This window comes from Columba livia, chromosome 6 (assembly GCF_036013475.1).
Source record: "Columba livia isolate bColLiv1 breed racing homer chromosome 6, bColLiv1.pat.W.v2, whole genome shotgun sequence".
Lineage (NCBI taxonomy): Eukaryota > Metazoa > Chordata > Aves > Columbiformes > Columbidae > Columba > Columba livia.
The window spans coordinates 7,805,607-7,819,884 of NC_088607.1; the positions used below are offsets into that span (position 1 = coordinate 7,805,607).

General features: G+C 41.2%; 1 protein-coding gene across 3 annotated transcripts in view; it reads left to right on the forward strand.

Annotated features, from left to right (window-relative positions):
* The window catches only part of HSPA12A (heat shock protein family A (Hsp70) member 12A), a 99,831-nt gene that overhangs the window by 29,256 nt on the left and 56,297 nt on the right, over positions 1-14,278 (forward strand). The window contains exon 1 of one of the 3 annotated variants that reach the window (XM_065066910.1): positions 12,269-12,574. The exons of 1 other annotated variant lie outside the window; for it this stretch is intronic. In XM_065066910.1, coding sequence (XP_064922982.1) covers positions 12,547-12,574 — 28 coding nt within the window. In that variant the 5' untranslated portion in view covers positions 12,269-12,546. Of the gene's footprint in view, positions 1-12,268; positions 12,575-13,391; positions 13,462-14,278 lie in introns of those variants that run through there. One more of the 3 variants, XM_065066909.1, reaches the window with a different exon arrangement.

The following is a 14,278-nucleotide window of genomic DNA, read 5'->3' on the forward strand; positions in this document are numbered from 1 at the left end:
TCATGACATTTTTTTAATACATTGTATGTCATGCATGGGGATCCTCAAAAATACAGGTATGGTGCAAATAACACTGAAAAGGTATGAATATTTCGTCTGTGATTGAGTGCTTATGGGTTTTGTAGAGAGCACCAAATTAAGCCTCCAGGCAACTTGATTTAGGCCTAAGAAGAAAAGATAAGCTAAGGATAAAAATTTATTTTAAGATTCAAGCTTTGGAATACACAAGGTTTGGTCTGATCTTTTGTTGTTCTTTTGAAATGTCAGGACACATTCACAGTCTTATGTTTTCTCATATTGGTTCAGCTTTTATTTTAGAGTTTTGTTGATTGTTCTTGTATTAGGCTGCTGTTTGTGGCTTTGTTTCTAAGATTTTTCCAGTTCATTGCCAACATGTTGGCAATTGTGGTTTTGATTCCTTATTGGATCTATGGTATCTGTTTGGGCCTGAAGGGGCAAATCAAAGTGATATTTACCCAAATATGGTACTGAGTTCAGGCTTGTCTGTCAATTCCAAGCCTGGGTATGGTTGTTTTGTAAGGAACTGATTTCCATTTTGTTCTTGCCTGAGTGCGTTTAACTTCCATTTGCGTTAAAGAGGGTCATGCAAGGTTGTTGAAGGACAGAACAAGCACTGCACAAACAAAACAGATAATGAGACTGGAGTTCCTGAAGATGATATTGTGCCATTCTGAAGATGTCCTTGGCTGTTCCAGAATACTTAGATAGCAACAACCACCAGGAATGCTTTTATCATCTGTGTTTGCCTAAGAGTCTGCAACCTTTCCTTTGAGATGCCAGCCTTACACAGTTTTCTGTGCCTCCATCACCTCTTGAGTAGATTAGTGTAGTACGTGGTATCTTGAGTAATACCCTGCAATTGCTGGAAACTCTGGCTGCTGCGAAAAGTGGTTGCTGCCTTACTTAAAGAGAATGATTCAAGTGTTCGAAGTCCTGAACACTTTGAATCTAGCGTGATTTTGAAATCAGCTGTCTGGATGACTTCTAACTGCAGAAGTTGATATAATGGCAAGAGTACAGGCTTATAGCCTCACCTTTCCTCCCTTCCCTATTTTGGACCTTGAGGAAGTTGTATACAAGGAGTTAGGGAACCTTGACCCAATGGACATGTATTTAACTTGCATCTTTTGAGTTTTTTGAGTGTAATATTTTTCTGTTTTTATAGATTTTCCTGCAGAAATGATTTATTTCAGTAGGAAGAAGGGAGGAACCTCTACTGGGGAAACAAAATTCTGCAAAGAGTTTAATTTGGGCCATTTTGGCAGTTGCTTGTAGGTTTATGGGAGTGGTGTGCCTGCTGGATTGTGGGAATGGCTGTCAGGCAAACAACTACCAACTTGTGGTCAACTATTTTGTCTTGGACTGCAAAAGTACATGCTTAAGGGCCCCCCTTGGTTACTTTTAAACATAAATCCACATTGGGCTTCAGCTTTGTATCATAAACCTGTTTAATTTAGGCATATAAATTAAATCTGGCATCTATGCAGTACCATGGTGTATATTTCAAATTATACTATGCTGCAGAACTGAGCAGTGAAGACAGCTTGGCTAGCAGTTTACCTGAAACCAAAGACACTGGGCAAATATGCATCCTTCAGGGGGTTCATACTGTTATATCTCTCTTTCAAAATTCAAGGTGGGTGTCTCATATGGCCACTGACAAACTTTTTTGAATTCTCAATAGATTTTGTATATTAGAGAGATTTGAGATCTCTCTCTTAAATATTTTTAATGTTTAATGCTTTCCAGGCTTATCTTTTCGCTCTTCTGTGACAAATGATATCACTCACATTAAGATATTTAAGAGACTTCTTGCTGCGCTAAAAAGAAATCCAGCTGGCTCAGGCCTAGACTTTTCAAGGTATTTGAACACTTCAGTGCTTGGCCTTGCCTGTCTTCAATGAGCCTTGTAGCTAAGTGCAGTTATTAGCTCTAGGATTGCTCCAAGCAGTTTACAGAGAAGAGCTGGGGAACCCAGAGCAGCCCCACAGATGTCAGCTGTGTGGAGAGAAAATCTTACTACCTAAGACAGGAACATCAAGAACCATGATGGGACTAAGACGGTCTTTGAGGAAGCAGGCTCTTCCTTTGGGATTCCTAAACATGAAATTTCTTCTGGAGTTAGAGGCGTGTCTAAATCATCACCATGAGTGTGTGAAGAAGAGACGTGAAGAAAGTGGTAGATATGCCTGCAGAATGCTGATACCTCCTGAGTATGGTTTGGAAAGATCCTGCACCTGCATTTCTTATTGAAAGGAAAAGTTAAAGTCTCCTTGTTAGAGCACCAGAACACCTGTTTGTTTGAAAGGAGGGAAAAGCAAGCATCTCTCTCTTCCGCCATATATATCTGGATAGCCAGTCAGGCTTAGGCACGCTCAAACCCTCTGAAAGAATCAGAAAGCGCTAGCAGTGAAAACACAGAAAGTCATACTTTAAAAATCCCGCTTCAGATTCTGAGGCAGCTTATTAGCTGTGAAAGAATATCAGCATCTGCCAGTTAGCAGTAACACAGGTACATACAGACTTAGAAATATGCTCCAGTAGGACTTGGAGAAAGCAGTGGTCCCTAACTGGTGAACAAGGGCCTAGAAAGAGACCAGTCCATAACTCGTCTAGTGCCCCTGCTCAGATGTACAGGTTCAGGAGCGCCAGCCAAATGCAGAGGCATTACAAACAGAAGAAGCTGTAAGAAGGAGATTTAGCAGTGAATGGAAAGGAGTTCTGATTATAATTACTCATATAAATTCTATTTTTGTCTGGAAACTATAACACATTGAGAGGAAATTCTGGTATGTATCCATGTAAAACTTGTTCATACATAACATGCAAGAAGATTTCACATGTAAGTACAACTACTTCTCTTTTTTTGTCTGTGCTAACTGTATGTATTCAGTCATTTCAAGTCTTTGAAATTTCAAAGTGCCTCTAGGAAGGCACAGTTTTGAGAGAACTACCTCAAGGCAAATTTTCTTTCCAGCAGAAAAAGAAATCCATGTAGTTGCATAGAGAGTTTAAAATCTTGCAAACACATGGATACACAGAAACATCTATTACAGGGGAAAATACTTGTGCCAGTAAGGTTGTCAAAGGATGTAGAAATTGAGGTAGCTTTCCAGCTGGCTCTGAAAAGCAATTTTATAATTACCTCCTGTGATTTTCACTGAGGATTAGGTGCTTCTGTGAATTTGAAAATCACGATAGGCATCTAGCTATTTCTGAGTGCTCTAAATGCTGGACATTTGCTCTTTCTGATGTTGAGCAGCTGCATCTCAGAAAAAGCAGCAGTAAGTCAGACTCTTTGAAAATCTAAAATTAACCATTCAGAATTAGTGAGTGCTTCTAAACTATTTTTTTCCCCACCTTAAGTCTTGAGAGATACTAAGCCTTCACTATACCCATGCAGTGCTATGGAAAATGAGTTATGGATGCCTGTGAAAGCTATCTCCGCTGCAAAATCAAGATGATGACAGTTAAGTGTGCTGCTTTTGTATTGATTAAATACCCAGCACTGAAGAGTCTGAAGAAGGAAGGGTGACTATAAATATTCATGGCAGTGTTTGGATTGCTTACATGTCCATTGTCTGCACGGTCCGTTTATGACGGGGAAAACAATTTTAAATTAATATCATTCCAAACCCATGTATTCGTAGAAAGTGCCCCTCAGATCTTGCATCGGTGAACAGGAAGATCTGTTTGATACAGGCTCCCTATTTTCCCTGTAGCTAAATACAGTATTTCATGTCTTATTAACATAATCTATCTCCAGTGAAGTTTATAGGCCTTGACAGATTAGCACCTCGGGTGAGAAAAAGGATGACAGAGAAAATTTACTTTTACAAAGTCAGGCTTTCTGGAGCTGTTCTTGGACAGCTTGACACTGAAGGCTATAAACATAGACTGGAATCTGAAACCTTTTCTGCAATGACCTTGTTTTAGAAAATACTATTCTTATCTGCTCATGCTTATTGTTCTCTCAGCAGTTACCTCTCACAGTACACTCCTCACCATGCGCTCCTTTTGTTTCTTGAGCAGTACCTTCCTATTTACTTTTTGTTTACTACCCTTTTTTATTTAAGTCATGCATCTGAAGACCTACTTTATGCTAGTACCAGAATTATGTTAGTGAACCATTTGATTTGATACAGGCTTGTCATCTCTGACTGTTTCTTTTCCACGTATTTGGAAGAAGGCTTTTCCACGAGGAGCACTGCTCCTACATTGAGCACTGCATTAAATTACACTTTAATGGAAGTAGTTTTGTGCATTCAAATTTAAAATTGCCCATTCTTTATATTAGTAAAAGAAGGTCACTACTTTCTAAATAACAGAGCAGTCACATGCAAGCTTAAGACAAAGGATTGAAAATACAGACTCAGCCAAAAGTACAGTCCTTTGGAAGAGAGATGTCAAATGGATCTGAACAGTATTTTTACACATATTTCACTGTTTATGAACAGTGTCAAGTACTTCTTTTTGTATGAAATTTTATGCTGCCATTCTAAACAAACCAAATGCAGCTTCCTGTGGTGATAGCTTTTTTTTTAATTTTTATTTGGGTTTCCAAATGGCCTTGCCGAGATCTGCTGGTATTGCAAGATCCCCAAAGCAATCTAGTCTCCTTTTCAGCATGTTCTGTCCTCCCTTTTTTTTTCTTTTTTTTTTTTTTTTTTAATAAAACACAATGAAAACCAAAACCACAAAAAACTCCAACCAACCAAACAACAAAAAAACCCAACAACGTCTCAAACTCCTATTGTGTAGCAGATATCTTAAAACATCTGAATCCAGAGTCTATGCCAATCATTGTAGTGATGGAGTCAGTCACAGTTTCTGTGTAACAGCACAGGTGAATGAAGTGCTAGCTAAAGAATATCTGTATTAGAAACATTGGCATATGTTACATCCTCTATTATATAGTCCCTAGATACCAGGGCAGTTGTCACTTAACCTCAGTGTTTCAGGGCCTGATTTAAGAGTATTGAAAGTGTTGGGAGATTTTCCATTGATTTGAGTAGATTTTGAACCCAGCTGAAAGAAGCTGCAACCAGAGTTTGCCATCCTGTCTGAAATACAAAAAGGCATGAAATATTTTTGTGGTCAGTGACAGTCCTGGTTTTATAAGATACACACGCATACACAGTATACTAAAATAATAAGCTGTGTCTTTTTCTAAATAGTAATCTTCACCAAGAAATAAAAATCAGATCTTTTATTACAACTGATAGGGTCAATATTATGTGATTCTTCTTTTGTCAATGAAAAAGCAAATTAGTATGATTTCATTATGTTTCTTCAAAGTATTAAAGCATCATTCTTATGGTAGTTAAGTTTAAGAGTGACAACATTTAAAGGAGTATTAGTTTTTCTCCTGAACAAATTCTTGGTTTATTGAATTACCAGACTTGGGCAGTTAAGTAATAATTTAGGCTGAACACTTAAAGGAATGTCAATGACATTCTTTTCTTCTGGCAAAAAAAGACTAAAATAATAAATCATTATTGAAAATACCACAGGCAAATCCAACAGATTTAATAAGAGGAAAGGTGTTCCTTGTGTTGTATGTGCCAATTTAAAGATTTTGATGCAATTTTTTCTATTTAAATGAGGATGGACAGATAACAGACTTCCCCAACTCACAGCGTTATGCTTCATCAAAGCAAGAGTTGAATCATGTTTTCTGATTTCAATTACATTTGAAGTCAGTAGAGTTCTTCCATCTTCTTTTTATTTTTTTCTTCGTCTATTATTGAATTCTGAAGTCAGGGACAAACTATAATCTCATTTACATTTGTGCAAATACAGGAAATAGCTTATTTTTGCTTCTATTTTTGATGAAGCTGTTGTAATTAATTCAGTATTTCTTCATAGAAGCCAAATGTGTTACATATTACAGTGATGATAATCCTGCGTAAGAAAAAACGATCAAAGATCTTATGCAAACCGGGGTGAGATAAATTAGAGATTGAGCAGAAAACCTTACTCTGTTCATTTGGGATATTATGTACTTTCATATATATGTGTGTGCCCTAATTAATGATTCCAAAATTAGAAGTATGTGGTAGTTAACAAAGAATGTACAGAGAGGAGTGGCACATTAAGATTCTGAGAAAATGTTGGTGATACTTAAGACACCATTCATTTCAGACATTTTAACCAAAAAGTTTTTTTCTTCTTCTGTGTGATTTACTATGCTTTTTTTACCCATGATTGCATATATGGTACCATTTAATCTTGTAAATATAATTTCTTATCAAATATTCATTTTTAAAAAGTTACGCTCTGAAAAAAATCCAGTGTCACTTATATTTGCAGATAGATGTTTCAAGAACATTTCTGAGGCATATCTTTGTAAAACACCTTTTACAACAGTTTAACATTTTTGAATAATATTCTTAGAAGTAAAAATCAAATCATATAATGTTCATATACATGAAATGTTGAAGGTTATAAAACCTATCAAAATATGTTTATAATGTTAAGAACATTGTCAGTCTTCACCAGCCACTTCTTATGAGTGTCAAAGGGCTTTTGGTCATTTTTCATTTCTCTTCAAAATCTAAGTGTCTCAGTCCTGCTACACTGTTAAATGTTGAATGGAAGTTGGAGGTCAGTGGAATTCACTAAAATTTACTCCAGTAAGTAATCAGTTTGTTCAGCCTTAGGTGGAGGTATAGATTCCTCTGCATACTGCAAGTAGTTTCTTGTAAAACTGATCATCATCTTCTTTCTCTCAATTACTCTATGACTTTGCTGGCTACATTTCTTCACTTGGCCTTCAAGCTTCTTTCATTCCTCTGTAGATGTGTCTCAGTGTGACCATTTCTACCTCCTAGATACAAAGTGAGGTGGATGAAATCTAATGTGCCTTATAGTGCCCACTCTTCCAATTGATTCCCTACTAATCTGGAGGATCTGAGTTGACATCTTTATTATATTTGTATATTCTCCTCACAGTTTCTCAAACATCTTAGGAAAAAAAACCTTAAGCTAACATGTACCTACATGAAACATAAATGACTGTTTCCTAAGAGTAATCAATCTGTGGAAACTGCATATAATTCTAGTCTTAAAATTTTCCCCTTGGATGCAATTTGTTTTGAGTATTGTGTCAATCATCTGTTGCTTATCTTTCAGCATGCTGCCTCTTCTTTTTAGTATTTAATTGGACCACAGGAAGCTTCAGAAAGCAGGCAGGTAGGAGTGTGGTAACTGTCATATGTTCTATGTATTTCTGTGATGACATTTTTACATATCACAGGTGCATGATAAGAGGATATACTCCTACGTCTCTTGCTGAGTCTGATTATTTTCTGAGTCCTTTCCCTGTGACATTGTCAAGTTCAGTATACTCAGGCTAGTACAGGATATTTTTAAGGAACATAATTATTACTTGCCCTGCAATTAACATTTCAATTTTGGTAATGCTACCTAATTCAGTGAAGCAGTCTGCAGAGCACAGGTATGAACAAGAATACCTAAACATGCCAACTGGGGAGTACAATATATTCTCTGGAACAGAGGCCATGAGAAATAAGGTGGGCAGAATTTTGTCCCGACCACCTGTGGTTCCTTGGTGTTAGATGTGACTGAGCCATCTGCCACTTTTATTGACTTCAGTGGGCGACAATGTGCTCATCACTTACTTAAGCAGTGTGTATGTTCATGTAACAAAACTAAGTTCATTGTTCGATGCATATGCAGCTTTGTTTCTTTTGGAAACAATAAGAAATGTGTGGTAAAATGAGCCACTAAGGATGCACAATCTGGTTGATATTTTAAAAATGCCTTGACAGAGTAGTATTTTTTTACTATATATATAGGTGAGTGCATATTTGGAGAGTAATTTTCAGATGATGGCGTGATCACATCATGTTACATAATAAATCTTTTTTTTCTTTTTTTTTGTTGTTTGGTTGTGGGTTTTAAATAATCCAGAGTAGAGGAAGGGCAGTGAATTTAAGGAAGAAAGGAGTTCAGGACATACAGTATGAGTGGACACTTTTTGGGACTGAATTAATCTTTTGGTTCTGCGCACATAGAGCCTCATGCAGTCCATTGGGATCCAAGAGAAGAGTCTTGAACATTATGCTGAGGGGACAGTTGGACACACTGTTCAGTGTTCAACATATCTACACAGTATAGTTTGTAGAAGAAGTGGGGAAAAAAAACACAACAGTATGAGCACTGGGCTGCCATTTCTGCATTTGAAAGTGCTCTCCAGTGAGTGAGTTGCCAGAGATTTGTGAGCACTAGAACCACTGTCCACAGCCCAACACATTTGCTGAAAAAACATCCTGCTGTGAAATGCTGGAGAATTCTATGCAGACTCTGTTCCTAGAATGATGCACTTCCAATAAATGCTGGGATACCAGGAATGAGAAATGTATAAAAGACAGGTGAAAACTTTATAATCTGTTCATTTTGAAGAAACCCTATGTATTCTTATGTGTTCAGTAAGCTGCTTTATTGAAAGGGTATGACAATTCATTGTTCTTGTCTTTAGAGAAATTTCTTGAGTATTAATATAAAAGGCTGTTTTTAGGAAAGGGAAAGATAGCAACTGCATCTAGGGGAACAGATTGGCAGTTGACTCTGTAGTAAAAATAATTTTGAAGTTTTTAGTACATGAACCAATAAGCAGAACTAGAGAGGTTAAAATGCATTAAGCTGAAAAACTATACAGCTGTAATGAGGGAGGAGACTGCAATAACAATTATGCAGGTTACAAACCAAATTCAGGTATTGTATGTTTAATGATCTTCCAGAAGGTGCATAAGAGGAAACTTTGAAGTATGAAACCATTACCCTAGGAATTTTATTGAGCAGATGGACATAGTGCTTGATGAGTGATTCCTGAGCTGCCAAGATATAGGACATGCTTACCTTCTTTCTCTTGTTTTCAGTGTGGTGTGTTTTTTAAAGGTACAACACTCTCTGGCACCAGTATTGGGCTGGGTGTTGGGCTTCAGTGACACACTGATCTCTGTGTCTCTATTCACATCTGTACATCTTGCTGTCAGGTGCACTGATGACAATACTCACATGCCTATATTCCCTCCAGATCTCTGAGCCTAGTGTTTATAGCTCAGTGATTCTCAGTGCTACCCCATCAGTTAGACCTTCATAATCATGTATGAGAAGCACATCACTCTTTTCACTGACTAGCCACTGTTTTGGATAGCTCTCACAACATGTGAATATGGCCCTGAGAGGGCACTGTGGTGATCTTCAATTTTCTCATGAAATTTTGATTGATGCCAATGGATAACATAAACATGGGAGCTCTGCTAAAATCAGAACTGGGTTAGACAGCTATTTTTATTGTACTCTCAGTTTATGCAAGTTATCTGAACCCCTTGTGTGGTGAATTGAATAGTGAGGCTGCAGCTTTCTAGGGATCACCTAGGATAAGAAGTGTTCTGCAGATGCAAAATACAGTATATTAAATCACTGTTCTTGATTGTGCATGAGAGGGGTTCAGTCCCAACTAGATGCTTGAGAAGGATCTTAAAGCAGGCACCTGCTCCAGGCTGCTGCAGAAATCATACTTCTCCCCATAGTCAGGGTAATACCATAACAAGTGCTGGGTTTGGTGCTTGGATATAACACTGATGGGTGCCTTGGTTGTCTGAGAGAATAATACTTGGATGTTTCAGAGTCTAAAAAAGTTTCTTATTTTCTGCTACTACTCCCTTGCAATGTACTAAGCCAGCTGATGTTAGTTCACTGAGTAGGAAAAAATCCTTTACAGATCAACACTAAAATTGATTATTGTGTAGAGGACAAGCTAATTAGCTTTCCTAGGTGTTGGTAAGAACAGATATTTGGAGAATGTAGGTGACCTGACTTGTGCCATCCTTTCCAAATCTGTCTGTCTGCAGTATTTTTACATGTTAATAATTATATTTAGACTCATTTCCTGTTATGCTTATAAAATCTCAACCTTTAAATCCACAGATTCCAAACAACCCTTCAAAATGACCATAAAAAATGACACTCTTCTTAATCAACAAGTAAAAAAAAATAAAGTCTCTTTGGTGCTGGATCACACTCATTTGATATGGTGACCTTTTCTAAAAGTTTTTGTTTTCTTTCATATGAAATACACTTTTTTAACTTGTTTCTAAGTGAGAGCTGTGACAAGGGGAAAAAAGCATTTTTGTATTTTCTATAATTTATTTTTGTCTGTATAATTTATTTTGATCTATATAAAACAACACAAAATTCACGGTGCCTCAGCCCATCATTTCATTAGTCCTTTGTTTCATATTTCAGATTGAGAATCTAATTTTACTTCAAATACATTTTTTTTACTTGGTTCATCTCCTTAGATTTTAAAAATAGGTGCTCAGCTCTCTGAGAAAGGGTCTTATTTCTGAAACCAGCAGTCACATGCGTTCAAATATTCTCCTTCTGCATTATTCAAGACACCTACAGCTGAGTGTGTAACTTAGGCAACCTGGCTTGATATTGAATAACGTAGTCACTGCCTTGACATTCGGAAAGATGTCTGTACCCAGCAAATGCTATTTTTATGTGCGTTGCCTTGTTGCTTGAGGGATCACGGAAAATTAGCCTGCATGAAGCATTTTTTTCCTGAAAGTAAACAATTTGGATGTGTATTTGTTTTTGTTGATTGTTTTTTTTTTCCCTTTGCTTTTGTTAATTATATCAATACATTTTAAAATTATTGCTATTGAAGTCCATTTAATTTGAAGCAAAAGTTTCTGCTATTTAAGTCTCTTGTCAGGAAACCAAGTATTAGAGTTGTTTGGTTTCTTATTTCCGAGTTTGTTTAATGACAGCATAAATATTCAGCCTGACTCTAAATACGTAATTAAAGCAGACTATTGCCCAGATGTTCCCCTTTGTTGCCTGGCGTGGAGCAGAGGGAAGAGCAGGAAGCAGCAAGCCCAGTGCTGGCTGTTCCAGTGCATGCTGGCCTCGGGTTTTGGCAGATCGTGTGAGAGATCCCTGTGTCACAGAGTTTTTGCAAGGATACGAGCTTACAGCTGATGTGAATGGTAGAGTGAGCTGCTGTTCCACTGTTCCTACATGTTCTTTCCCTGTCTTCTCAACAGTTTAGAAATTCCTTTTGTGCTGCACCTTTTGGGAGGTGGAGAGCTGAGGAGTTCAGCTTTTCCCTTGGACAAGACAGTGGATTTCAGGGAGAGGTCATCTTTTTAGAATGTACAGGATTGGTGAAAACCTTTGAGATTGGTCAAGTGTGTAGATGTGAAGCAGTTTACTGCTTTAATTTTAACTTTTGTGCCACACCTTCTGTCCTTAAAGGGAATAAAACTATGGAGAACAGAGCTAATGGCATGAGGGAAGGAAATCAGAGAACAAATAGAGGCAGGTTGCTGAGTAAGCACCTGCAATCTGGATGTTTTCCTTCAAAATTCCCCAGTCCTTGGACCTTTCAAAGGGATCGTGCCTTGTGTGAGCAAGAGCTTTGGTGGGAGAACTCAGGATAAACTTTGTCTGGATTTTACATGGTGATGAATGTTCGAGTGACCTCCTGAGCCTCAGAGTTAGCAAGGACCCGAGACTTTGCTTGGAGTTGATGCCCTTAGTTATTCTCTGTGAGCTGCTGGCAGAGCTGTCAAACGTGAATGGCTGCCGAGGCTGGAAAGCAGAGTCGGACCATGAAGCATAGGAGGAAAACAGGAAAATGTTTTTTCTCCTCCAGAGTTGTTCATGGGAGGATACTAGCCGTGCTTTTATTCTGGAGTTTGTAATGCCTTCTTATTTCGTTTGGTAAACTCTGAAGTGACAATAGGAGTGTCTCTCTCCCAGGTCCTGGAGACAAGTTAATTAGCTAGATTCTGGCACTGATGGCACTGCAGAACGACACGGGAGAGTTCCCTCTCAAGGCAAATAAAAAGCATCCCATTCTCTAAAAGTTACCCCGTGATTCATGGTTTGGGGGGGACTCGTTAATGATTTCTGACTGTTAAGGTTAGCTGTACCTACACCCTCCTGACAACCCAAAGGCAAACAACCAGCATAACCACATAACCACATCATCGCTCTGTCCCCAGCAGGACTCCAGAACCCTTTTCTGCCGCACACGGATGAGGCAGGGTGTCACTTTCGACCAGGGAGGGGGTGCTCTTTTTATAGCTGTCACCGTGAGGGGTTTTCTGCTTCAGTAGCCTTGAAATCCGCAGCTGGGGCTGGGCGGGGCTGCCCTCAGCCCCCCTCCCCGCGGAGCGCCCCACCGCCTTCGAGCTGCAGCCGCAGCCCGGGCTCCCTTGTGCGGCTGCGGGGAGCGGGCGGGGAGGGGCTGCGCAGCCCCGCAGCCTGGGCGGGAAAGCTGTCAGCGCCGGCCCGAGCGCGGAGGCTTTCCCTTGGCTCTCTGCACCGTCTGCAGGAAGGCGCGGCGGGGTGGGGACGAGAGGAAGGAGCGGAGCCTCCCCCGGGTTGGATAGCACAGCTCCGCAGCCGGCCCATGCCTCGGCGAGCGCAGTGAGCGGAGCGCGGAAGGCAGAGAGCCGCGGGGCGGCGGCGGGCGGCCGGGCCATGTCGGAGACGGAGAGCGGTGCTGCAGGTAAGGGCGAGCGGCCGTGCTGCGCGGCCGAGCGCGGCCCCGCGCCTGCCGGGCCCCCGTCGCAATGCAGGAGCGTTGCCGGCGGCAGGCGCGACATAGCCCGGGCGCTCCTCTGGCACGGCCCGGCGGGGCGGCCCCGGCTTATCGGGGGAAGTGATCTGGAGCCAGAGCGCCGTCCGGAGGAGGGGGAGGCGGGGAGACTGCAGACAATGTCCTGGCGTCTGAGCCGGCCCCGCCGCCCCGGCTCTGTCCGCGCTCGCTGGGCGGTTGCGGCATGGGGCAGGGCCGCCAGCGCCCTGGCTTCCCCGGCGGGGTGTGGGGGTGCCCGTGCGGGGCTCTGCGGGCAGGGACGGCTACGACAGCGAGGGGGTGGCTTGCTGCAGAGCTCAACCCGGCGAAGCCCGCCGCCTGCTGCGGAGCAGCCGTGGCTCATCACGTGTTGTCCCTGGGGGGAGCCGATGCAGCAGAGCGGGAGGGGATCCAGGTGAAAAAACAATGCGGAGGCATTGCTGGGGCGGGCGCCCTGCCCGGGCACCGGTGCTCTGCGGCGAGCGCGGCCCGGAGGCGCAGCATCGCTCCTGGCGGCGGGGGGGGGGGAGCCTTTGTGGATCCGCCCTCCTCGCGGGTCGGGGTCTCCCTTTCCCAGCAACGGCCCCGGAGACGGGGGTGAGAGCTTGCGCTGGAAATCAGGGGCTACTGCTGCAATAAAGGAAGGCACCATTTTTATCAAGTAGCCTGATGCACTGGCAGCTCGGTGGGAGAGGCAGCGCTGTCTGGGATGGGTGTCTAGCTTTAGCATCCTGGCGCAGCCTCGGGGACCAGAGAGCGCCCAATGAAGCACAGGGATGGGATAAAACCCGAGTGGTTCGGTGTTACCGTATTAACGGGTGCGCGACTCTCTGACTTTGCAAACTTGACGTATGAGTTGAGGCGATCTGTGAAACTTGTTTTTCTTGAAATAATGATTCAGAGGTTTTGGTCCTTTTGTGATTACACTATGCCTGATAAAAATAACATAGCTTTCGGAGGACAGGGGTGGTCTCTCCTTGTGTGGGAAGGGAGCTGAGGGAGGGAGGAGGGTTCCTTGGATACAAATGATATGGGTGACTAACCCTAAGGGAAATGCAGACAGCCTGATTTCATTTGATCTCTCTATCCCTTTCTCACTGACTGGTTCAAAGATTTGAGAAAACTGTAATATTGAGCCTAAAGTGCTGGCAGTAACGTATGGAGAAACTTAAAAGGTTGAGTTTATACAGATCATAATGGGTTTTGGAGAATATTTTGCATAAAATAGCTTAATTTTCAGTGCAAGCAGAGTAAGAGAGTCATAAAGTATGCATTAAGAAAAAACATAAAAGAATACTTAGAAACTAGTTGAATCTTTAAGATGACTGGCTCTACTGGATTCCCTCCCCCACCCCAATCTAAATATTTTTGCAGTGCTTCCTAAATAAACTCTCTAATGTCTGTTTTGAAGTAACCTGTAACAATTTTCTAGCATGCAGCTGACAAGAACAGACTGACAGGTTCGTTTGTCTTTAGATGACAAGTTATCATGTGATTTGTTTTCTGCAAAGTTGCAAGGTTAGTCCGCTGCAATGCTGAAATTAAATAACTTGTGACATAGGGAAAATCTTTGCAGGAGGGGTTTTGTTAGAAGGCACAAGATCGTGTAGTAAAGCAGTGATCTGTTATGCCAGA